Below are 27050 nucleotides of genomic sequence, written 5' to 3'. Positions count from 1 at the left end.
AATACTTTGTTATATACCCTTTGTTGGCAATGACAGAGGTCAAACGTTTTGTGTAAGTCTTCACAAGGTTTTCACACACTGTTGCTGGTATTTTGGCCCATTCCTCCATGCAGACCTCCTCTAGAGCAGTGATGTTTTGGGGCTTTTGCTGGGCAACACAGACTTTCAACTCCCTCCAAAGATTTTCTATGGGTTTGAGATCTGGAGACTGGCTAGGCCACTCCAGGACCTTGAAATGCTTCTTACGAAGCCACTCCTTCGTTGCCCGGGCGGTGTGTTTGGGATCATTGTCATGCTGAAAGACCCAGCCATGTTTCATCTTCAATGCCCATGCTGATGGAAGGAGGTTTTCACTCAAAATCTCACGGCCCCATTCATTCTTTCCTTTACATGGATCAGTCGTCCTGGTCCCTTTGCAGAAAAACAGCCCCAAAGCATGATGTTTCCACCCCCATGCTTCACAGTAGGTATGGTGTTCTTTGGATGCAACTCAGCATTCTTTGTCCTCCAAACACGACGAGTTGCGTTTTTACCAAAAAGTTATATTTTGGTTTAATCTGACCATCTGACATTCTCCCAATCTTCTTCTGGATCATCCAAATGCTCTCTAGCAAACTTCAGACGGGCCTGGACATGTACTGGCTTAAGCATGGGGACACGTCTGGCACTGCAGGATTTGATTCCCTGGCGGCGTAGTGTGTTACTGATTGTAGGCTTTGTTACTTTGGTCCCAGCTCTCTGCAGGTCATTCATTCACTAGGTCCCCCCGTGTGGTTCTGGGATTTTTGCTCACCGTTCTTGTGATCATTTTGACCCCACGGGGTGAGATCTTGCGTGGAGCCCCAGATCGAGGGAGATTATCAGTGGTCTTGTATGTCTTCCATTTCCTAATAATTGCTCCCACAGTTGATTTCTTCAAACCAAGCTGCTTACCTATTGCAGATTCAGTCTTCCCAGCCTGGTGCAGGTCTGCAATTTTGTTTCTGGTGTCCTTTGACAGCTCTTTGGTCTTGGCCATAGTGGAGTTTGGAGTGTGACTCTTTGAGGTTGTGTCTTTTATACTGATAACAAGTTCAAACAGGTGCCATTAATACAGGTAACGAGTGGAGGACAGAGGAGCTTCTTAAAGAAGTTGTTACAGGTCTGTGAGAGCCAGAAATCTTGCTTGTTTGTAAGTGACCAAATACTTATTTTCCACCATAATTTGCAAATAAATTCATTAAAAATCCTACAATGTGATTTCTTTTCTCATTTTGTCAGTCATAGTTGAAGTGTACCTATGATGAAAATTACAGGCCTCATATTTTTAAGTGGGAGAACTTGCACAATTGGTGGCTGACTAAATACTTTTTTGCCTCACAGTACAGTGTTGTAACAATGTACAAATGGTTAAAGTACAAAAGGGGAAATATGTTTATTTATATGGCTTGTATTTACAATGGTGTTTGTTCTTCATTGGTTGCCCTTTTCTTGTGGCAACAGGTCACAAATCTTGCTGCTGTGATTGCACACTGGTATTTCACCCAGTAGATAAAGGAGTTTATCAAAATTGGGTTTGTTTTCAAATTCTTTGTGGATCTGTGTAATCTGAGAGAAATATGTGTCTCTAATATTGTCATTCATTTGGCAGGAGGTTAGGAAGTGCAGCTCAGTTTCCACCTCATTTTATTGGCAGTGTGCACATAGCCTGTCTTCTCTTGAGAGCCAGGTCTGCCCACGGCTGCCTTTCTCAATGGCAAGGCTATGCTCACTGAGTCTGTACATAGTCAAAGCTTTCTTTAAGTTTGGGTCAGTTACAGTGGTCAGGTATTCTGCCGCTGTGTACTCTCTGTTTAGGGCCAAATAGCATTATAGTTTGCTCTGTTTTTTTTGTTAATTACTTGACACATTGGAAATAATTATCTTTTTGTTTTCTCATAATTTGGTTGGGTCTAATTTTGTTGCTGTCCTGGTGCTCTGTGGAGTCTGTTTGTGTTTTTGAACAGAGCCCCAGGAACAGTTTGCTTTGGGGACTCTACTCCAGGTTCATCTCTCTGTAGGTGATGGCTTTGTTATGGAAGGTTTGGGAATTGCTTCCTTTTTAGGTGGTTGTAGAATTGAACGGCTCTTTTCTTGATTTTGATCATTAGCGGGTATCGGCTTAATCCTGCTCTGCATGCATTATTTGGTGTTTTACATTGTACACTGAGGATATTTTTTTGCAGAATTCTGCATTCAGAGTCTCAATTTGGTGTTTGTCCCATTTTGTGAATTCTTGGTTGGTCAGCAGACCCCAGACCTCACAACCATAAAGGGCAATGGGTTCTATATCTGATTCAAGTATTTTTACCCAGATCCTAATTGGTCTGTTGAATTTTATGTTCCTTTTGATGGCATAGAATGCCCTTCTTGCATTGTCTCTCAGATCGTTAACAGCTTTGTGGAAGTTACCTGTGGCACTGATGTTTAGGCCAAGGTATGTATCGGTTTTTGTGTGCTCTAGGGCAACGGTGTCTAGATGGAATTTGTATTTGTGGTCCTGGCGACTGGACCTTTTTTGGAACACCATTATTTTGGTCTTACTAAGATTTACTGTCAGGGCCCAGGTCTGGCAGAATCTGTGCAGAAGATCTAGGTGCTGCTTTAGGCCCTCCTTGGTTGGTGACAGAAGCACCAGATCATCAGCAAACAGTATACATTTGACTTCAGATTCTTTTAAGGTAAGACTGCAGGTTGTTCAAGTGCCCTTGCCAATTCTTTGATATATACAGTGCCTTGCGAAAGTATTCGGCCCCCTTGAACTTTGCAACCTTTTGCCACATTTCAGGCTTCAAACATAAAGATATAAAACTGTATTTTTTTGTGAAGAATCAACAACAAGTGGGACACAATCATGAAGTGGAACGACATTTATTGGATATTTCAAACTTTTTTAACAAATCAAAAACTGAAAAATTGGGCGTGCAAAATTATTCAGCCCCCTTAAGTTAATACTTTGTAGCGCCACCTTTTTTTTTTTTTTTTTTTACCTTTATTTTACTAGGCAAGTCAGTTAATAACAAATTCTTATTTTCAATGACGGCCTAGGAACAGTGGGTTAACTGCCTGTTCAGGGGCAGAATGACAGATTTGTACCTTGTCAGCTCGGGGATTTGAACTTGCAACCTTCCGGTTACTAGTCCAACGCTCTAACCACTAGGCTACCCTGCCGCCCCTTTTGCTGCGATTACAGCTGTAAGTCGCTTGGGGTATGTCTCTATCAGTTTTGCACATCGAGAGACTGACATTTTTTCCCATTCCTCCTTGCAAAACAGCTCAAGCTCAGTGAGGTTGGATGGAGAGCATTTGTGAACAGCAGTTTTCAGTTCTTTCCACAGATTCTCGATTGGATTCAGGTCTGGACTTTGACTTGGCCATTCTAACACCTGGATATGTTTATTTTTGAACCATTCCATTGTAGATTTTGCTTTATGTTTTGGATCATTGTCTTGTTGGAAGACAAATCTCCGTCCCAGTCTCAGGTCTTTTGCAGACTCCATCAGGTTTTCTTCCAGAATGGTCCTGTATTTGGCTCCATCCATCTTCCCATCAATTTTAACCATCTTCCCTGTCCCTGCTGAAGAAAAGCAGGCCCAAATCATGATGCTGCCACCACCATGTTTGACAGTGGGTATGGTGTGTTCAGGGTGATGAGCTGTGTTGCTTTAACGCCAAACATAACGTTTTGCATTGTTGCCAAAAAGTTCAATTTTGGTTTCATCTGACCAGAGCACCTTCTTCCACATGTTTGGTGTGTCTCCCAGGTGGCTTGTGGCAAACTTTAAATGACACTTTTTATGGATATCTTTAAGAAATGGCTTTCTTCTTGCCACTCTTCCATAAAGGCCAGATCTGTGCAATATACGACTGATTGTTGTCCTATGGACAGAGTCTCCCACCTCAGCTGTAGATCTCTGCAGTTCATCCAGAGTGATCATGGGCCTCTTGGCTGCATCTCTGATCAGTCTTCTCCTTGTATGAGCTGAAAGTTTAGAGGGACGGCCAGGTCTTGGTAGATTTGCAGTGGTCTGATACTCCTTCCATTTCAATATTATCGCTTGCACAGTGCTCCTTGGGATGTTTAAAGCTTGGGAAATATTTTTGTATCCAAACTTCTTCACAACAGTATCTCGGACCTGCCTGGTGTGTTCCTTGTTCTTCATGATGCTCTCTGCGCTTTTAACGGACCTCTGAGACTATCACAGTGCAGGTGCATTTATACGGAGACTTGATTACACACAGGTGGATTGTATTTATCATCATTAGTCATTTAGGTCAACATTGGATCATTCAGAGATCCTCACTGAACTTCTGGAGAGAGTTTGCTGCACTGAAAGTAAAGGGGCTGAATAATTTTGCACGCCCAATTTTTCAGTTTTTGATTTGTTAAAAAAGTTTGAAATATCCAATAAATGTCGTTCCACTTCATGATTGTGTCCCACTTGTTGTTGATTCTTCACAAAAAAATACAGTTTTATATCTTTATGTTTGAAGCCTGAAATGTGGCAAAAGGTCGCAAAGTTTAAGGGGGCCGAATACTTTCGCAAGGCACTGTATTTTGAAGAGGGTGGGGCTTAAGCTGCATCCCTGTCTCACCCCACGGCCCTGTGGGAAGAATTGTGTGTGTTTTTTTGTCAATTCTAACCGCACACTTGTTTGTGTGCGTGGATTTTATATTGTTGTATGTTTTTTCCCCCAACACCACTTTCCATCAATTTGTATAGTAGACCCTCATGCCAAATTGAGTCGAAGGCTTTTTTGAAATCAACAAAGCAGAACAAGACTTTGCCTTTGTTTTGGTTTGTTTGTTTGTCAATTAGGGTGGATAGGGAGAATGTGTGTCTGTACTACGATAATTTGGTAAAAATTACAATTTGACATTTTTTCAGTACATTGTTTTCACTGTGGAAATGTACGAGTGTGCTGTTAATGATAATGCAGAGGATTTTCCCAAGTTTGCATATCCCACGGTAGTAATTGGGGTTAAATTTGTCCCCACTTTTGTGGATTGGGGTGACCAGTCATTGATTCCAAATATTGGGGAAGATGCCAGAGCTAAGGATGATGTTAAAGTGTTTTAGTATAGCCAATTGGAATTTGATGTCTGTATATTTTATAATTTCATTGAGGATACCATCAACAACACAGGTGTTTTTGGGTTGGAAGGTTGTTTAATTTTTGTCCTGTGGTTCATTCACGGTAATTGGAGAATCCAGTGGGTTCTGGTAGTCTTTTTTTAGTTGATTCTAAGATTTGTATTTGATTATGTATATGTTTTTGCGGTTTGTTCTTTGTTATCGAGCCAAAAAGATTGGAGAAGTGTTTTACCCATACATCTCCATTTTGGATAGATAATTCTTCATGTTGTTGTTTGTTTAGTGTGTTCCAATTTTCCCAGAAGTGGTTAGAGACTATGGATTCTTCAATTAATTTGAGCTGATTTCTGACGTGCTGTTCCTTCTTTTTCTGTGGTGTATTTCTGTATTGTTTTAGCGATTCACCATAGTGAAGGCGTAGACTCAGGTTTTCTGGGTCTCTATGTTTTTGGTTGGACAGATTTCTCAATTTCTTTCTTAGATTTTTGCATTCTTCATCAAACCATTTGTCATTGTTGTTCATTTTCTTCGATTTTCTATTTGAGATTTTTAGGTTTGATAGGGAAGCTGAGATGTTAAAAATTTCTACTGGGATTTTAATTTGTTGTTGCCTAATTGATTTTTGGTAGGTTTCCAAACTACATTCCTTCCATCTATAGCATTTCTTAATTTTACTCAGTTCCTTTGGCTTTGATGCCTTTCACTCCAAGATCGCATAGCAGTTCAGACATCTTTTGTCCTCGTCTTGTCGTGTCCTGTATATATATGTATATTTACAACTTTTTTCACATACATTTTATTTTTATTTTCCATCAACTCATCTTCTAAACACTCTCCTGCAACCAGCCTCACCAATTTATATTTATAAAAAAGTATTATTTACCTCAGATCTGTAATCCTCCAAGAAGCTAGCCAGAAACTCCAAGAAGCTAGCCAGAAACTAGCCAGAAGCTAGCCAGGAGCTAATCCAGAAGCTAATCAGAAGCTAGTTAGCTTCTTTACTGGCAAATCGTTAGTATTCAGCTAACCACGGTTTGTGGTCATCAGCTATCCTTTAGCTCGAAAATCTATCGGCAGTTTTGTACGGCGCAGCGCGGCTCGGAACGGAACATACCGGACCAATTTTTCTCTCCATGTCCCTGGATTTCAACTGCTCTCTGGACATTCATACCCGGATCTCACAGCTAGCTAGCTGCTATCCGTGTGACAGTCGGCTTTCGTCGATTCCGGAGCAAACATCGATTGTTCCGGTGCTAGCCAGCTCCGTCAATCACTCCTGAGTTCCATCATTCACTCCTGGGCTGCAGTCACCTATCCGGACCCGTTTCACTGCCTACGCGGAGCCCCACCGGGCCTTCACAACTGGACTGCCGACGTTATCTACCTGAATGAGATCCGGCTGGCTCCTCTGTCGCGACGTTACCTGAACGCCCATCTGCGGCCCGCTAACCGTTAGCTGTCTTACCGGCTGCTATCTGAATAGACAATCGGACAATTTATTTATTTTTATTATTATTATGTTTTCTTCTCGGGCCTCTATAACTATATCTATTGTTCTTATTTTTGTTGTTGTTGTGTGATTTGGATTAATCCCCTCTACCACACGGAACCCCACTAATCTACTGACCGAACGCAAGAGGTGGCTAACAACATACCTCCATCCTATGCTAGCTTGCTACCGGTTGGCCTGGCTAGCTGTCTAAATCGCCGTGACCCTCAACCAACCTCTCCACTCACTGGACCCTTTTGATCACTCGACTAAGCATGCCTCTCCTTAATGTCAATATGTCTTGTCCATTGCTGTTCTGGTTAGTGTTTATTGGCTTATTTCACTGTAGAGCCTCTAGTCCTGCTCACTATACCTTATCCAACCTATTAGTTCCACCACCCACACATGCAATGACATCTCCTGGTTTCAATGATGTTTCTAGAGACAATATCTCTCTCTTCATCACTCAATACCTAGGTTTACCTCCACTGTATTCACATCCTACCTTACCTTTGTCTGTACATTATACCTTGATGCTATTTTATCGCCCCCAGAAACCTCCTTTTACTCTCTGTTCCAGACGTTCTAGACGACCAATTCTTATTGCTTTTAGCCGCACCCTTATTCTACTCCTCCTATGTTCCTCTGGCGATGTAGAGGTGAATCCAGGCCCTGCAGTGCCTAGCTCCACTCCTATTCCCCAGGCGCTCTCTTTTGATGACTTCTGTAACCGTAATAGCCTTGGTTACATGCATGTTAACATTAGAAGCCTCCTCCCTAAGTTTGTTCTATTCACTGCTTTAGCACACTCTGCCAACCCGGATGTTCTAGCTGTGTCTGAATCCTGGCTTAGGAAGACCACCAAAAATTCAGACATTTTAATTCCAAACTACAACATTTTCAGACAAGATAGAACTGCCAAAGGGGGCGGTGTTGCAATCTACTGCAAAGATAGCCTGCAGAGTTCTGTCCTACTATCCAGGTCTGTACCCAAACAATTTGAACTTCTACTTTTAAAAATCCACCTCTCTAAAAACAAGTCTCTCACCATTGCCGCCTGCTATAGACCACCCTCTGCCCCCAGCTGTGCTCTGGACACCATATGTGAACTGATTGCCCCCCATCTATCTTCAGAGCTCGTGCTGCTAGGCGACCTAAACTGGAACATGCTTAACACCCCAGCCATCCTACAATCTAAACTTGATGCCCTCAATCTCACACAAATTATCAATGAACCTACCAGGTACCTCCCCAAAGCCTTAAACACGGGCACCCTCATAGATATCATCCTAACCAACTTCCCCTCTAAATACACCTCTGCTGTCTTCAACCAAGATCTCAGCGATCACTGCCTCATTGCCTGCATCCGTAATGGGTCAGCGGTCAAACGACCTCCTCTCATCACTGTAAAACGCTCCCTGAAACACTTCAGCGAGCAGGCCTTTCTAATCGACCTGGCCGGGGTATCCTGGAAGGATATTGACCTCATCCCGTCAGTAGAGGATGCCTGGATATTTTTTAAAAATGCCTTCCTAACCATCTTAAATAAACATGCCCCATTCAAGAAATTTAGAACCAGGAACAGATATAGCCCTTTGTTCTCCCCAGACCTGACTGCCCTTAACCAACACAAAAACATCCTATGGCGTTCTGCATTAGCATCGAACAGCCCCCGTGATATGCAGCTGTTCAGGGAAGCTAGAAACCATTATACACATGCAGTTAGAAAAGCCAAGGCTAGCTTTTTCAAGCAGAAATTTGCTTCTTGCAACACTAACTCAAAAAAGTTCTGGGACACTGTAAAGTCCATGGAGAATAAGAACACCTCCTCCCAGCTGCCCACTGCACTGAAGATAGGAAACACTGTCACCACTGATAAATCCACCATAATTGAAAATTTCAATAAGCATTTTTCTACTGCTGGCCATGCTTTCCACCTGGCTACTCCTACACCTGTCAACAGCACTGCACCCCCAACAGCAACTCGCCCAAGCCTTCCCCATTTCTCCTTCTCCCAAATCCATTCAGCTGATGTTCTGAAACAGCTGCAAAATCTGGACCCCTACAAATCAGCCGGGCTAGACAATCTGGACCCTTTCTTTCTAAAATTATCTGCCGAAATTGTTGCCACCCCTATTACTAGCCTGTTCAACCTCTCTTTCGTGTCGTCTGAGATTCCCAAAGATTGGAAAGCAGCTGCGGTCATCCCCCTCTTCAAAGGGGGGGACACTCTTGACCCAAACTGCTACAGACCTATATCTATCCTACCATGCCTTTCTAAGGTCTTCGAAAGCCAAGTCAACAAACAGATTACCGACCATTTTGAATCTCACCATACCTTCTCTGCTATGCAATCTGGTTTCAGAGCTGGTCATGGGTGCACCTCAGCCACGCTCAAGGTCCTAAACGATATCTTAACTGCCATCGATAAGAAACATTACTGTGCAGCCGTATTCATTGATCTGGCCAAGGCTTTCGACTCTGTCAATCACCACATCCTCATCGGCAGACTCAACAGCCTTGGTTTCTCAAATGATTGCCTCGCCTGGTTCACCAACTACTTCTCTGATAGAGTTCAGTGTGTCAAATCGGAGGGTCTGTTGTCCGGACCTCTGGCAGTCTCTATGGGGGTGCCACAGGGTTCAATTCTTGGACCGACTCTCTTCTCTGTATACATCAATGAGGTCGCTCTTGCTGCTGGTGAGTCTCTGATCCACCTCTACGCAGACGACACCATTCTGTATACTTCCGGCCCTTCTTTGGACACTGTGTTAACAACCCTCCAGGCAAGCTTCAATGCCATACAACTCTCCTTCCGTGGCCTCCAATTGCTCTTAAATACAAGTAAAACTAAATGCATGCTCTTCAACCGATCGCTACCTGCACCTACCCGCCTGTCCAACATCACTACTCTGGACGGCTCTGACTTAGAATACGTGGACAACTACAAATACTTAGGTGTCTGGTTAGACTGTAAACTCTCCTTCCAGACCCATATCAAACATCTCCAATCCAAAGTTAAATCTAGAATTGGCTTCCTATTTCGCAACAAAGCATCCTTCACTCATGCTGCCAAACATACCCTTGTAAAACTGACCATCCTACCAATCCTCGACTTTGGTGATGTCATTTACAAAATAGCCTCCAATACCCTACTCAATAAATTGGATGCAGTCTATCACAGTGCCATCCGTTTTGTCACCAAAGCCCCATATACTACCCACCATTGCGACCTGTACGCTCTCGTTGGCTGGCCCTCGCTTCATACTCGTCGCCAAACCCACTGGCTCCATGTCATCTACAAGACCCTGCTAGGTAAAGTCCCCCCTTATCTCAGCTCGCTGGTCACCATAGCATCTCCCACCTGTAGCACACGCTCCAGCAGGTATATCTCTCTAGTCACCCCCAAAACCAATTCTTTCTTTGGCCGCCTCTCTTTCCAGTTCTCTGCTGCCAATGACTGGAACGAACTACAAAAATCTCTGAAACTGGAAACATTTATCTCCCTCACTAGCTTTAAGCACCAACTGTCAGAGCAGCTCACAGATTACTGCACCTGTACATAGCCCACCTATAATTTAGCCCTATCAACTACCTCTTTCCCAACTGTATTTAATTTATTTATTTATTTTGCTCCTTTGCACCCCATTATTTTTATTTCTACTTTGCACTTTCTTCCATTGCAAAACTACCATTCCAGTGTTTTACTTGCTATATTGTATTTACCTTGCCACCAAGGCCTTTTTTTGCCTTTACCTCCCTTCTCACCTCATTTGCTCACATTGTATATAGACTTGTTTATACTTTATTATTGACTGTATGTTTGTTTTACTCCATGTGTAACTCTGTGTTGTTGTATCTGTCGAACTGCTTTGCTTTATCTTGGCCTGGTCGCAATTGTAAATGAGAACTTGTTCTCAACTTGCCTACCTGGTTAAATAAAGGTAAAATAAAAATAAAATAAAAAATTGAGTATTGCTCTGTTCAAGTAGACTGTGATTTTGCTGTGGTCTGATAGGGATGTCAGTGGCCTGACTGTGTACGCTCTGAGAGACTCTGGGTTGAGATCAGTGATAAAGTAGTCTACAGTATTACTGCCAAGAGATGAGCTGTAGGTGTACCTACCATAGGAGTCCCCTAGAAGCCTACCATTGACTATGTACATACCCAGCGTGCGACAGAGCTGCAGGAGTTGTGACCCATTTTTGTTGGTTATATTGTCATAGTTGTGCCTAGGGGGATATAGGGGAGGGAATGCGGTCACCTCCAGGCAGGTGTTTGTCCCCCTGTGTGCTGAGGGTGTCAGGTTCTTGTCCGGTTCTGGCATTTAGGTCGCCACAGACTGGTACATGTCCCTGGGCCTGGAAATGATTGATTTCCCCCTCTAGGATGGAGAAGCTGTCTTCATTAAAGTATGGGGATTCTAGTGGGGGGATATACAGTGAGGGAAAAAAGTATTTGATCCCCTGCTGATTTTGTACGTTTGCCCACTGACAAAGAAAAAAATCCAGAAAAACACATGCCAAAAATGTTATAATGTTATAAATGTTATATAATGTTATAAATATATGCTCACGTAGGCGTAACTACTAGACATTACGTCAGTGTCATGGACCGCCCTTTTCTTTGAAGTGTATAAAACCCACTCGTGACGCAATTCACACCAGACCACACAAACCACAGTGTAAGCTGAGGTTGCAAATGGTTGAACTACAATACTACCTAAAGAAATTGACATGAGACTAGAAAACATGCAGCTGACGCGACATGTTGAAATAGTTGCCACTACAACTCTACCAAAGGACAAGACCATACCACGTGGAGCATTGGCTACACGGCTGGAAATGGTTCAACTCTGAGACCATTGATCACTACAGAATAAGAGCAAATCTTAGACGAATAATGTCTAGTCTGCAGCTAGAAATTAAGTCTAGAACGAGAATACCGACAACCGCCGAAACATCTATTCTAAAAGCATTTCTGAATGATACTCTGAAGTATCAATTCCAACAACCTTCGACTTTGATCTCTGGTGGACAAACCAGAGGCTTTCTGTCGACTCTCTCCAGCCGATGGACCGGCGACCATAGAGAGAGACGACATACATTCGTAAATATGTAAATTGCAATTTCCTTTCAAATTAAAGGTAGTTCATGTAAGGTATTATCAATTTCTATGAGTGTAGTTATCAGCTATCGGTTTTGTCCGCCAGGGAATTTTTTTTGTATCATGTAATACCCCATGTATGAACTAATTGTGTCTATTTTCATGTATTTCTGTGACTTGATTAGTTATTTAGTAAATAAATAATTAAACCAATTTGTATATCGCTGATTCATAATTTATGCTAGGGTTCGTGCAAGAATTTTACGACGTTTGGAATGAGACTAACGGAAGGTAAAGATTAATAATCATTAATAGAACACTGTACTCAATAACATATGAAAGCATCTGAAGAGTCGATTCGGGAAATAGAGACTCTATTAAAAAAAATTCCGTGGTGCCCCGACATCCTAGTTAAAGTTTACATGATTAGTTAAATCGCGTAATAATAATTACACCTAGAAAATAGTTTTGATAAAATGTCTTCACTTTTAATGATAGTTCAATCGACTTAACAGTGTGTGGTGTCTGTGTTCTCTGTTGTCCAGTACCAGTGACAGGGTGTCACATACAGGGACAGTGGCTGACCTCCAGTGACCCCCACTTCGCCATGCGGAGCGACGGCACCATTGTCACGGTGGACGTCACAACGGTTACAGCGGAGGGCAGGTCCTTCTGGGTGAGGGGGAGGGACGGGGGAGGACGGCGCTGGAGGATGGAGGTCCATCTGTCCCCAGATCTTGAACAGGTGAGGAATGCCTGGGAGGGAGGGAGGGAGGGAGGGATACTTCTGAATGACTTTACTGTAACATTACTGAATCATGCAATGAATCATACATGCAACATACAGTATTGAATCACAAACAGAAGACACACCCAGTACTCCCCACCAACCCTTTTACTCAACCTGCCCTCTACAACAGAAAAGCAATAACAGAGTTACAGTAGATATGTGAGTGTTCCTGTAAGGTTTAGAAAGTAGACTGCTTGTATCTTTACTTATCACTGTGACACTGTCCTTGTAGGAGCATATTCAAGTACCCATGAGGGTGCCCTTCAATGTGCCTGCACATAAAGGGGTTCAGAGGGGTCCGTCTGAGGTCCTGAGGCGCTCTAAAAGGAGATGGAGTCCTCTCCCTTTCAGCATCATAGAGCAGGACATCCCTCCTTTCCCCAAAGATGTAGAACTGGTGAGGACATGCATTCATCATTATCACCGTCCTCACATCCTCCCTTCTGTTTCCTCATGTATCCCATCAGTCTTACTCTCCTATCCCTCTTCTGTAATCCCCCCCCTCATCTCAATCACCTTCCTCCAATCTTGAATTCCCCCATTTTGGAATCATCATTCACTTCTCTCCTTGGCTCTTGATTTATGTGTCCGTGTGTTAGAACTGTACTGGTGTTATTTTAGGCTATTTCTGTAAGTTTGTCTGTCTCTCTCCCTCTCCCCCTCCCCCTCCCTATCTGTAGGTGGGGTCAGATTCATCAGTGAATTTCACAGTGTACTATATAATCAGTGGTTCAGGGGTGACCATGCCCCCGGAGAAGCTTTTTTCTGTGGATCGTGACACAGGCATGGTGCGTGTGCACTACCCTGTTGACCGGGAACAGTACCCCAAGTTTGTGGTAAGTGTGACAGACCTTCAATACAGGCCATAAAGTTGGTCTAAATGAACGCACAATGATTATAGGCAAGATAATAGCAGTGGCGTCATCTTGTCTGTCTGCTGTCTGTACCTCAGACCAAAAGTGTTCAGTATGTGTGTTCTTAATGAGTGGTGTGTAGTTCACAGCCCAGGTGTTTGACAGGCGGTCGGGGAAGGAGACAGATCGGCCTCTGGACATTACTGTTCTGGTGGAAGATATCAATGACAACGCACCGACCTTCTCTGGACCACTCACCTTCTCTGTGTTAGAGCAGTGCAAACCTGGTGAGTGAGTGAGTGAGTGAGTGAGTGAGTGTGTGTGTCAGATCAATATTGTATTTTAACTTTCTTTCTCTCTCCCCCTCCCTCCCTCCCTCTCTCCAGGTACTGAGGTAGGAGAAGTGAAATCCACTGATAAGGATGAAGCAGACACTCCCCACACTAAGATCAGATACACCCTTCTGACTGGTGGTCAGTTCTTCACCATCGGGTCTCACAGTGGGCTGATCACAGCCAAGACCAGCACTCTTGACAGAGAGGTACCATAGGCAGGGCGTCCTTCCTTACTCAACACCCACCTGTTTCCCTCTAAATACACCAGCATCACTGTAATATAGAGTTCGCCTATTGTATTGTTGGGCTATGTTAATATTGTGTAACAAGTGATTGTTAGTCTCTGACATTCTAGCTAATTGAACGGTGTACTGAATTTGAGGTATAAACCAGAGCAGACTTGAGTACTCTTGAATGATGATACTTCACTGAGGTTTTCTGTGGTGGAAATGTTGAATGTCCCGTGTGGCTCAATTGATAGAGCATTGAGCTTGCAATGCCAGGGTTGTGGGAGACCAGTACGAAACAATGTATGCACTCTCGATAAGAGCGTCTGCTAAATGACTAAAATGTTTCTCTGTGTGTTTGGGTCTTTCCAGACGCAGGTTGTCAATGCTGTTACCGTGGAGATCCGGGACATGGATGGAGCTAAGAACGGTCTGTTTAACACTGCCACGGCCACCATTACGCTACTGGACATCAACGACAACCCTCCCACCTTCAGGGAGACCACCGTACGTCACTCCTCCCACTTGTGTTTAAGATGACGACTATGGTTGCATCCTAAATGGCACCCTATTCCCTATATAGTGCACTACTTTTGACCGGAGTCCGTCTGGATATAGGGAATAGGGTGCCATTTGGAATGCAATCAATAAATCACTCATCTTTGACGCAAACTCAATGATATTGCACACAAATAATAGCAATAGAGTGAATATGTGGAAAACGTTACATTTTGACAACACTTGAGCAATATTTTTTTTTTTTCTTTTTTTTTCTCCTTTATCCCAACCCCCCACCACAATGCATTAGCCTACAGCATTTGAAAATGGTAAATAGATTTTCACTTTTCTCAAACATGCTGAGATATTCAGGTAACATCAAAGCTGTAGAGAGTGATTGTCTGGACAGGTTACCAGTTCTTTAACCTGAGGTCCTATTCTAACCTCTCAACCCTTCTGCCATGAGACAGCACTGTGTTTGTGTTCCAAATAGCACCCTATTCCCTGCATAGTGCCCTATGGGCCCTGGTCAAAAGTAATGCACTATAAAGGAAATTATTGACATTTTATTGGCTGTCGGAAAATAACACTGCTGGCTAATCTCTGCGTTACAGGCCATTTAGAGTGTATTAGTTAACACATTATTTTGATTGGAAGCAGACCTGCAAAATGTGTTTTAATGTAAAGAGAATAACACATAGTAAGGTTGTAAAATTCTTGACATTTTTCCTAAATTACCAGATTTCCTATAAATCCTGGATGAAAGGTTCCCGGAATCAAAAGGGAGTAAGCAATAAACCTGGGAATTTGGGGAAAGTTAACGAGTTGTGCAATCCTTCACAGAAGTGGTATTGTCTGATATCTTGGTTATAAAGACTACTGCCCTCTTTTACCCTTTTGACCTTTCGTACCTGTCCATATGTGTCTAATCAAAACAGGTATGCGGTGTTAATAATGCAGTCAACAAATCACCTCAGGGTATTTTCGGTAGGTGCTAAGTGGTCATTATTGAAACGCTACTTAAATAGTCAAATATATTCAGGCGATGCTATTTATTTAATGTATTTATTTGCACTTAAAAGAAAACATTATACTAAAAAAATTAGGTGAAATATAACCGGGCAAAAACAACAACGACAACAAAAAAAGAGTGCTCCACTTATTTTACAAAATGTTTGTTTCTGCCTGACAGTACAAGGCCACTGTAAAGGAGAACCAAGCAGACATGCTGGTCCTGAGGATTCCTGTGGATGACAAGGATGAGGAGAAGACTCCAAACTGGAACGCCAGGTTTGTCATCACCCAGGGCAACGAGAATGGGAATTTCCGGATCGACACGGACCCTGAAACCAATGAGGGCCTGCTCTATGTCGTCAAGGTGACAGAGATAACAACAACCACAGACCAAAGCACTGACAAACAAAGATAGTCACATACTTGAAATATGTTCCAAATACTTTTATGGGTATACTACTATGATTTCATAACTTTACTATTCCATTAGTCAGCACATGTCCATCTCGTTTGGGTGTGTCAACTCTTGCTTTTTACTTGACTGACACAAAAAAAAAGTCTGCTACAGAGAGAGAGACTGACATAATGACAAGGACAGAGCGACATTGACTAAAAGATGAATGATGATATTAATCTGCTCACACTGTTATAATTCAGAGGCAGCTCTCTGGAGAGTTGAGTGTGGAATTTGTCTTGGCAGACTTGTCTCTCTCTGTGTGTGTCACACAGTGTCACACACAGAGACACTCACAAGCAGTTTTTCTTAGTAAAGGGACAGTGCAGTCAAAAACATGATTTTCCCATGATTTCCCCTTTATATATATTTCCGCAATATGAGGTTGGATGGACTTTTGGCCTGCCTGGTGAGTGTGGATTAGTCTTGTCAGACTTGTGTGTGTGTGTGTGGGGGGGTATGTGTGTCTAAGTTGTAGCAGTGATAAGAAGTGAGCGTGGTTGTTATTATTAGCAGGTCACAGTGCGTCTCTGCTCTCTGGTAGGTGGGTGTTAAATGTGTCAGAGGATGGAGACTTCAGCTTGACCTGAGTCGTAACAGGAACATTTTGTGCAGATTATGTCACAAATGGAACCCTATTCCCTATATAGTGTGCTACTTTTGACCAGGGGCCATAGGGCTCATTGGGCTCTGGTCAAAATTTGTGCACTTGGTAGGGAATAGGGAGCCATTGGGGATGCAGCCACAGAGCTCAGGCTAATGCTGACAGAATGACAACCAGGCCAGTCTGAGTTAGTCATGAGCCTAACCTGTTTTTTTTCACTCTTCCCTACTCTCCAACCCCTCCTCCAGCCTCTTGATTATGAGAAGGGGAAGACAGTGAAGCTGATGATCTCTGCCCAGAATGAGGCTCCCCTGGTGGGCATGGCAGGGACCTGGCTGTCCATCCCTGTGGATGTCAGTGTGGGTGATGAGGACGAGGGGCCAGAGTTTACCCCTCCTAACATGGTGATCAGGGTTAAAGAGAACACTCCCAACGGGACCCTCCTCTCCACGTACACTGCACTGGACCCAGAGACCAAGAGTAGCAAGGGGATCAAGTACGGACCACTGTCCCTAGTGCACACTAGCGACCCACTGTCCCTACACATCCAGTAACAGTAGAGTAAAGGAAGAATATAGACCAATGACTACCCTAAAGCTGGTTATAGTAGAGTAGATTGGGAGTAAATTATATTTTCCTTTATATTAAATTAGTTGTTTTCTCGTGTCTTTCATACATTCTTCTATTCATGTTTCTACATGCATATAAATTTGCACTTATAGTTTGGAATGCATCAATAGCTCTATGCTATCTGTTAAACCTGTTCTCTCTCTCTCTGTGTGTGTGTGTGTAAGATCGTGCTGACAGACATGGCAGGTCTGCTTCTAGCTCCTAAGCAACTTTGTAGTACTTAATTTTTTTACGCAACATCTGCATGTTACCAATACAAATGTTGATTTGTGTGTTGTAGGTACTACACAAAATTTGACCCTGGCTCATGGATAGCTGTGGGAGAGACCACGGGAGAGCTGAGGGTAGCTAACACCATCGACCTTGAGTCTCCTCTAGTTACCAACGGAGCCTACACGATCACTATCAAAGCTGTGGACGAGAGTGAGTGTGGTTTTCACCCAAACTGTTATTACACATGGGCAACCGCACTGGAGAGTGTCTGAAGGATATTTCATACATGTATTAGTATGAAATGACACATCTGCCTTTTGGGGTTTATTAACATTTCCCTGTTAGGTTTACAGCGTTACTCTGTGTAGGTGAACATGCAGTGACACAGTAAAACATGACTTTATTGGTGTTCATAAAGGACCACTTCCTTACAGTATAACATACTTGCTATGCTGTTGTGAGTCGTTGGTGAGAACACCTGGAGTAGCTGAACTGGGGTGTGGCTGATCAGTGTTGTTGGGTTGTCAGTCAGGGTGTGGTAGGCGGAAACTCTCCTTTGTGCTCAGTGTACTAACTGTTTGTGTCACAGTCGTCATAGAGAGGAGACCAAGGCGCAGCGTGGTAAGCGAACATAAATCTTTAATAAAAGAGAGCACACTGAACAGTACTAAACAAAACAACAAAACGAATCGTGAAGCAATATGGCTAGTGCAGAACAGGCAACTAAACATAGAATAACAACCCACAAAATAACCAAGGAATATGGCTACCTAAATATGGTTCCTAATCAGAGACGACGATAAACAGCTGCCTCTGAGAACCAATCTAGGAAACCATAGACATATAAACACCAAGACTAGAAAACCCCTAGACATACAAAAACCCCTAGTCAATACAAAAACTAAACTAACCACCCATGTCACACCCTGACCTAACCAAATAAAGAAAACAAAGACAACTAAGGTCAGGGCGTGACAATTTGCACATTGTTACAACACTGTATATATAACATAATATAACATTTGAAATACCTCTGTTTTGGAACTTTTGTGAGTAATGTTTACTCTTAATTTTGCATTGTTTAGTTCACTTTGGGTTATTCTCTTTCACTTGCTTTGGCAATGTAAACATGTTTTATGTGTATATATTATATATATGTGTGGACACCCCTTAAAATTCAGCTATTTCAGCCACACTCGTTGCTGAAAGGTGTATAAAATTGAGCACACAGCCATGCAATCTCAATAGACCTCATTGGCAATAGAATGGACTTACTAAAGAGCTCAGTGACTTTCAACGTGGCACCGTCATAGGATGCCATCTTTCCAACAAGTCAGTTCTTCAAATTTCTGCCCCGATCAACTGTAAGTGCTGTTATTGTGAAGTGGAAACATTTAGGAGGAGCAACGGCTCAGCCGTGAAGTAGTAGGCCACACAAGCTCACAGAACGGGACCGCCTGGTGCTGAAGCGCGTAAAAATCGCCGGTTGCAACACTCACTACCGACTTCCAAGCTGCTTCTGGAAGCAATGTCAGCACAATAACTGTTTCTTGGGAGCTTCATGAAATGGGTTTCCATGGCCGAGCACCCACACACAAGCCTAAGATCACTCACTATGCACAGTGCCAAGCGTTGGCTGGAGTGTTGTTTAAGCTTGCCGCCATTGGAAACTGGAGCAGTGGAAACGCGTTCTCTTCACTATCTGCCAGTCCGACGGACAGATGCCAGGAGTACGCTACCTGCCCCAATGCATAGTGCCAACTGTAAAGTTTGGTGGAGGAATAATGGTCTGGGGGTGTTTTTACATGGTTTGGGCTAGGCCCCTTAGTTCCAGTGAAGGGAAATCATAACTCTACAGCATACAATGACATTCTAGACGATTCTGTGCTTCCAGCTTTGTGGCAACAATTTGGGGAAGGCCCTTTCCTGTTTCAGCATGACAATGCCCCCGTGCACAAAGTGAGGTCTATAGAGAAATGGTTTGTTGAGATCGGTGTGGAAGAACTTGACTGGCCTGCACAGAGCCCTGACCTCAACCCCATCGAACACCTTTGGAATGAATGCTGACTGTGAGCCAGGGCTAAGTGCCGACATCAATAATGCCCTTGTGGCTGAATGGAAGCAAGTCCCCACAGATATTTTCCAACATCTCGTGGAAAGCCTTCCCAGAAGAGTGGACGCTGTTATAGCAGCAAATGGGGGACCAACTCCATATTAATGCCCATGATTTTAGAATGAGATGTTTGACGAGTAAGTGTCCAAATACTTTTGGTCATGTAGTGTATGTTTCCCATGCCAATAAAGCCCATTGAATTGAAAGGGTTAAGCTAATCTGTATTATCTGAATGTCTACCATTCCTGAGAGTGATATGTGTGAAAGGGTCACGCAACACCATAGTGTAAATTAGATCAAAACCGTTAGCTGCTATCTGTCTCTATCTAGTCTTGCTTTAAGTACAGAGTCACATATAATGTGGCAGGAGGACAATCATGCAAGACACTTGAACTGTTTTATCTTCATTAGGGCTGAACTGTTCTAAACCCCCAAAGGAAATCTACACAACAGAACACTCACAAGCTGTTTTTCTTATTAAAGGAGCAGTGCAGTCAAAAACATGATTTATCTTCTTTTTTTAAAATATATATATATATTTCACAATATGAGGTTGGAATAATACTGTGAAATTTAGAAAATTATGATAATACCTTTTTATTTTAAGAGCTGTTTGAAAAGACAGCCTGCAATTCCAACTAACAGAGTTTCAAACCTCTCCACCCATAACTGCTAGTTTTCAGGTTACATATCCCTCCCATTAGGCCCCTCACTCAGGCCACTTCCAGGCAGTCCTAGCTACATTCTTGCTTGAGAAATATAAATATTTCTGATTGACCATTTTAATTTAAATCAATCACAGTAAGGTACTTTATTGTTAACCATAAATTATTTCATATTTAGATAATAATGGCTACATTTGACCTTAACATAACTGTGGATGTGTGTGTACAGCACTTCAACTGTTATTACATATTCCACTCAAAGTATTGTACTTTTGTTATGTGGCACTATTGTATAATACAATGGATTTTAGATGTAACAAAATAGTTGAATGGATTACTGAATGAATAGACAAATTAATTCAGGTTACAGATGACATCATGTTTGAATGAATGGATGAGAGATTCCAGGTTTGAATGAACGAATGGATGAATAATTTCAATTTTGAATGAGTGAAACCTGAAAAGTTACCCAATCGGCACTGCCGCTCAGAGCTTGACCTTGTTCACCTGACCCCTCCACCTTCTTTCTGTCTCTTAGGTAGGAAGTCTGGCAATGGCAATATAACGCTGCTGATCGAGGACGTTAATGACAACGTCCCGATGATCGTCCCGGGGACATACCTGACGTTGTGTGAGGGGGAGGACGGGCAGATGGGCTCCGTAACCATAGAAGCAGAGGATGCTGACCTATCACCTTATGCCAGACCCTTCAACTTCATGCTGCCAGAGGGGCATGATGGGAAATGGAGGCTGAGAGACATTCAAAGTGAGTAGAGTGGGTTGGGGTTGAATTGTGGGTATAGTATGTCTACATCCAGAGCAGTGGCGGTCGGTGACGTTTAAGATGAGGGAGGAAGATATATTTTTGAATGAGCTTGGCCTTATTTCTATTACAGCATATTGGATGACTGTCATTCATATTCTATTCACCCAGCTCAATGTAACATCGATAGGTTTAGGCTATGTTCCCTATACCCATCATGAGGTTGCTACAGTCTAACCTATGAATTAAGGTTTACAATGTAGGTGCACAGGTCAAGATCATTTTTAGTTGTCAGTGACAGAGAGTAAATAGTGACAGTACACACTATTTACCAAGAGAGTTTACATCTACATTTTTTGTAGCAGTCTATTTAAGATGAGAAAAAATAAAGCTGTATTTACCACCACAAACCGATGCTGGCACTAAGCCCGCACTCAATGAGCTGCATAAGTCCATAAGCAAACAAGAAAATGCTCATCCAGAGGTGGCGCTCCTAGTGGCCGGAAACTTTAATGCAGGAAAACTTAAATCCATTTGGCCAAATTTTTACCAGGATGTCACATTTGCAACCAGAGGGAAAAAAACTCTAGGCTACCTTTACTCCACACACAGAGACGCATACAGAGCTCTCCTTCGCCCTCCATTTGGCGAATCTTACCATAATTCTATCCTCATCCTGCTTACAAGTAAAACCTAAAGCAGGAAGTGGAAGTGATTCCATCAATGCGGAAGTGGTCAGATGACGCAGATGCTAAGCTACAGGACTGTTTTGCTAGCACAGACTGGCATGTGTTCTGGGATTCATCCGATGGCATTGAGGAGTACACCACGTCAGTCACCGGCTTCATCAATAAGTGCATCGATGACGTCGTCCCCACAGCGACCATACGTACATACCCCAACCAGAAGCAATGGATTACAAACAACATCCGTACTGAGCTAAAGGGTAGAGCTGCCCCTTTCAAGGAGCGGGACTCTAACCCGGTAGCTTATAAGAAATGCCCCCCGTCAAACCATCAAACAGGCAAAGCTTCAATACAGAAGCTGCAAAGCACATACAGTGCATTCGGAAGTATTCAGACCTCTTGAATTTTTTCCACATTTTGTTACAGCCTTATTCCAAAATGTATTAAATAAATAAAAAAGTCTTAATCAATCTACGCACAATACCCCATAATGACAAAACAAAAATGGATTAAGATTTTTTTGCAGAATTATTAAAAATTAAAAAAGGAAATACCTATTCAGACCCTTTGCTATGAGACTCGAAATTGAGCTTAGGTGCATCCTGTTTCCATTGATCATCCTTGATGTTTCTAAAACTTGATTGGAATCCACCCGTGGAAAAATCAATTGATTGGATATTATTTGGAAAGGCACACACCTGTCTATATAAGGTCCCACAGTTAACCGTGCATATCAGAGAAAAAACCAAGCCATGAGGTCGAAGGAATTGTCCGTAGAGCTCTGAGACAGGATTGTGTTGAGGCACAGATCTGGGGAAGGGTACCAAAACATTTCTGCAGCATTGAAGGTCCCCAAGAACAAAGTGGCCTCCATCATTCTTAAATGGAAGAAGTTTGGAACCCCCATGACTGTTCCTAGAGTTGGCTGCCTGGCCAAACTGAGCAATCAGGAGAGAAGGGCCTTGGTCAGGGAGATGACCAAGAAACCGATGGTCACCCTGACAGAGCTCCAGGGTTCCTCTGTGGAGATGGGAGAACCTTCCAGAAGGACAACTATCTCTGCAGCACTCCACAAATAAGGCCTTTACGGTAGAGTGGCAAGACGGAAGCCACTCCTCAGTACAAGGCACATGACAGCCCGCTTGGAGTTTGCCAAAAGGCACCTAAATGACTCAGAACAGGAGAAACAAGATTCTCTGGTCTGATGAAACCAAGATTGAACTCTTTTGCCTGAATGTCAAGTGTCACGTCTGGAGGAAACCTGGCGCCATCCCTACGGTGAAACATGGTGGTGGCAGCATCATGCTGTGGGGATGTTTTTCAGCAGCAGGGACTGGGAGACTAGTCAGGATCGAGGGAAAGATTAACAGAGCAAAGTACAGAGAGATCCTTGATGAAAACCTGCTCCAGAGCGCTCAGCACCTCTGACTGGGAAGGTTCACCTTCCAACAGGACAACGACCCTAAGCACACAGCCAAGACAACACAGGAGTGGCTTAGGGATAAGTCTCTGAATGTTCTTGAGCGGCCCAGACAGATTCCGGACTTGATCCCAATCTAACATCTCTGGAGAGTCCTGAAAATAGCTGCGCAGGTGTGCCAAGCTTGTAGCATCATACCCAAGAAGTATTGAGGCTTTAATCCCTGCCAATGGTGCTTCAACAAAGTACAGAGTAAAGGGTCTGAATAATTATGTAAATTTAATATTTCAGTTTTTTCTTTCTCGTAATGGGGTATTGTGTGTAGATTGATGAGGGTAAAAAACTATTAAATCAATTTTAGAATAAGGCTGTAACAAAGTGGAAAAAGTCAAGGGGTCTGAATACTTTCCGAATGCACAAACACACACACACTGTGAGGGGCACACAGCCACCACAGGAGACTACCAAATATGGAGGGAAACTCTCTGAACACTGAACATTCCAAAGGTTATCTCCTCACGAGGCATTTATACCCTGGTTACCAAAGTAATCTATCTCTAGCTTGCTCGGTCTCTCATTTTTTTTCTCTCTCTCTACCTAACTCTCTAAATCACCTTCCTCTATTCTTCTATCCCTCATATTGTCAATCACCTCCTAACTCCTGTCCTTCTTACACCCCGCCCCCTCTGTAGATGGGTCAGCTGTGCTGGAGCAGGTGGTGGAGATGGCCCGGGGTGTGTATACGGTCCCTGTGCATGTGACTGACCTCCAGAATAAGGGCGGGGTCCAGGTGTTGTCTTTAAGGGTGTGTCAGTGCCTGGGGGGAGAGTGTGTGGCCAAGAGGAGTTCTGTCTCTGTGGGGATCTGGGGCGTCCTAGCCATGCTGCTGGCCTTCCTGCTGCTCCTACTGCTCTGTGAGTAGGAATGATGGATACACACTAGCACATGCCCACACTTGTACATTCATCAAATATCTTATCCTGCATCACTTAGTCACATCGAATACTTTGTCAGTTTATTCCTGTATTAAATCAAATACCACTCAGAGTACTCATACCATGTTCTCAGGCATGAATATGACATATCCTACATTATACTTCACATCTATCATTTTAGTCAATTCTCCATTTATATGGATTTATGTAACTAACATATTTGTTCTCTCATATGCAGGTCTATTATTTGTGTTTTACTGCACCACTAAGGGAGAGAAGATCTACATGGAAGACTGTAGTGGTGGCATGCTGCTGAAGTCTAACACAGAGGCTCCTGGAGATGAAGTGGTGAGATCAGCTTTCCTCTGGACTAGCTCCTCTATCATTGATGAGTGTGTGTGTGTGTGTGTACTGTTTGCCTGTGTGTTTTGTGTGTGGATGTGTGTGTGAATGGGACTTTCATTGTCTCTTATCTCTGGTCAGAAATCTGCGGCCCTGCTGATTGTACCTTCCACCGGTGTTGCCGTGGACACAGTGGATGGCTCTGTGAAGGGGGCAGGGCTGGTGGGGCTTCTGGATCAGAATGGGGCGGGGTGTCCGGCTCCAGGTCCTCCTCTGATTGGTCAGAAGACGATCAATCTGAATCGGGAGAGCAGTAGGCGGGACTTCCTGACAGCTCAGGGACAGAGTAGCTTTTACTCCACTGGACAGTACGGGGGCGGTAACTTCTACACAGACACTACCTTCCTCAAACAGTCCCAGGCTTCCTCCACTCTCTCCGCCTTGCACACCTGGAAGACCAACGGACTCTACCTGGGCAAGGTAAGCCATAGCCAAAGCAACATGTGTTTTTTGTTATTGTGGTTTTTGTGATGGTATTCAGATTGCAATACATTATTCGTAGATTTAGTCAATATGGGCTGTTTCAAAAGAATGCAATTTCAGCACTCAATTTGTCATTCCTGTCAAGTGTTTTTGCAATAAATATCTGGGTTGGTGTGACAACAGTCGGGACCTGGACACCCTTTTTCTCTATTCTGCAGAAGCTGGTCTATTTTGCAGATGAGTCAGAGGAGCGTTATGCGGACGACGTGGCCCGAGCGTACGGGTATGAGGGTGAAGGGTCACCGGCCGGGTCGGTGGGTTGCTGCAGTGACTTTGGTGACCAGGATAACCTGGACTTCCTGGAGTCACTGGGGTCAAAGTTCAAAACACTGGCCAACATCTGCATGGACAAGGAGGAGGAGATCTGAGATGAGAACACGATTAAAGAACACAAGTAAGATGAACACAAAGCAACTAATAAGATCAGAACCTTTGGGAGAAAGACAACCACTAAAGTCAATGGAAGGTGAATGCCAAGAGCGTGTCGTCAGTATGTGAGACTGTCAGTGAGTGAGTCTGATGATAGATCTGTTGTTTTGGATGGGAGACAACGATATGGCAGGTATTCTTTCTCTCCTCAGCCTTCTACATTGCCTGTACCTCACTCTGAGGTACACATGCTACTGACTGTTAGTGCTCTGATCTGGTTTCAGTTATGCTCTGCTTTGACACCAGGGGGCGTATGTCCCTGTTTTTACTGTAATACAACACTGGCCAGGATCAGTGTGTTTGTGTGTGATAGAGATCAGATAGAGATCATATTTCTGCAGTTGTCATTGCTGAATGTGTAACATAATCTCTGAGTCAATTGGTTTCTGTAGGAGATGAGATAATGCTTCATAATTGCTGCCGTTTGTCAAGGGCTCACACTATTTTGTCTTTTTCTAATGAGAAAATAAATAGCAAATTTAAGCAGAAAGAGAAGAGCTTTGTTTTGTAAATTTGTGCTTGAAGATGTTAATGCAGAGTATTTTTCTATTGTACTGTATACATTAAAACGGTCTGCTTCTTGAATGTTTGTTTCTCTTAAATTAAACCCAAAGGTATTTTGAAAGAGGTAATAGAGGGGGAGAAGTGTGTCCTGCCAGCTGAAGAAATAGAGAAAATAAAACGATAAAGAACGGTGATTGCTCTTTCTAACACAGCGGGTTGAGAGCTTCAAGTTCCTCCGTGTCCACATCATTAAGAAATTATCTTGGCCCACACACACCAACACAGTTGTGAAGAAGGCACGACAACACCTCTTCCTCCTTAGGAGGCTGAAAAGATTCGGCATGGGCTGAGATCCTGAAAAAGTTTACAGCTGCACGATTGAGAGCATCTTGACTGTCTGCATCACCGCTTAGTATGGCTTCTGCTTGGCATCTGACCGCAAGACGCTACAGAGGGTAGTGCGTATGGTCCAGTACATCACGGGCCGAGCTCCCTGCCATCCAGGTGTCGGAGGACGGCCCTAAAAATGGTAAAAGACTCAAGACATAGACTGGAACCAACAGGTGGGGTTGTGGGCGTGTAAAATGGCGTGGTCTCCAACCAATATTTTTAAAGGCCCTCCTGTTGGGTGCAGAGAACATTTTGCTGTTTTAAAGCTAATGTCTTGCAATTCTACACATTTTGCCATGGTTTATGCTGTCCTTTTCTGCTATCTGTGTGACTCAAACATTTTTTAAATAATGGGGGGGCCATGACATCTTCGGAATTTTAGATGTTTCCTGAATATCTAGTTTTTATTTTGGTGATTTTTAGTTCTCAAAGATCTTATTTAAAAGTAAAGTACCAGTCAAACGTTTGGACACACCTATTCATTCAAGGGTTTTTCTTTATTTTGACTATGGCTTATATTGTCGAATAATAGTGAAAACATTACTATGAAATAATACATGGAGTCATGTGTTAACCAAAAAAGTGTTATACAAATTGTACTTTTTATTTTTGAAATTCTTCAAAGTAGCCTCCCTTTGCCTTGATGACAGCTTTGCACACTCTTGGCATTCTCTCAACCAACTTCATGAGGTAGTCACCTGGAATGCATCTCAATTAATAGATGTGCCTTGTTAAAAGTTCATTTGTGGAATTTATTTCCTTTTTTAATCCGTTTGAGCCAATCAGTTGTGTTGTGACAAGGTAGGGGTGGTATACAGAAGATGGTATGGACTTGGTATTTTACCAAATAGGGCAATGTCAAGAACAGTTCAAATAATCAAAGAGAAATGACAGTCTGTCATTACTTTAAGACATGAAGGTCAGTCAATGCG

General features: G+C 43.1%; 1 protein-coding gene across 2 annotated transcripts in view; it reads left to right on the top strand.

The window, feature by feature from the left end:
* The window catches only part of LOC110524638 (desmocollin-2), a 31563-nt gene extending 5754 nt beyond the window's left edge, over positions 1-25809 (top strand). For both annotated transcript variants that reach the window (XM_036978490.1, XM_021604482.2), the window contains exons 3-16: positions 12255-12454; positions 12732-12896; positions 13180-13335; positions 13496-13640; positions 13740-13894; positions 14288-14422; positions 15606-15791; positions 16734-16981; positions 17396-17538; positions 20645-20872; positions 23668-23889; positions 24149-24258; positions 24394-24732; positions 24954-25809. In XM_036978490.1, coding sequence (XP_036834385.1) covers positions 12317-12454; positions 12732-12896; positions 13180-13335; positions 13496-13640; positions 13740-13894; positions 14288-14422; positions 15606-15791; positions 16734-16981; positions 17396-17538; positions 20645-20872; positions 23668-23889; positions 24149-24258; positions 24394-24732; positions 24954-25163 — 2580 coding nt within the window. In that variant the 5' untranslated portion in view covers positions 12255-12316 and the 3' untranslated portion in view covers positions 25164-25809. The remainder of the gene's footprint in view (positions 1-12254; positions 12455-12731; positions 12897-13179; positions 13336-13495; positions 13641-13739; positions 13895-14287; positions 14423-15605; positions 15792-16733; positions 16982-17395; positions 17539-20644; positions 20873-23667; positions 23890-24148; positions 24259-24393; positions 24733-24953) is intronic.
* The last annotated feature ends 1241 nt before the right edge of the window (positions 25810-27050 follow it).

This window comes from Oncorhynchus mykiss, chromosome 5 (genome assembly GCF_013265735.2).
Source record: "Oncorhynchus mykiss isolate Arlee chromosome 5, USDA_OmykA_1.1, whole genome shotgun sequence".
Taxonomy (NCBI): domain Eukaryota; kingdom Metazoa; phylum Chordata; class Actinopteri; order Salmoniformes; family Salmonidae; genus Oncorhynchus; species Oncorhynchus mykiss.
Note: the sequence above shows the minus strand (reverse complement) of the source record. Positions and strands in the feature narration are given on the sequence as shown.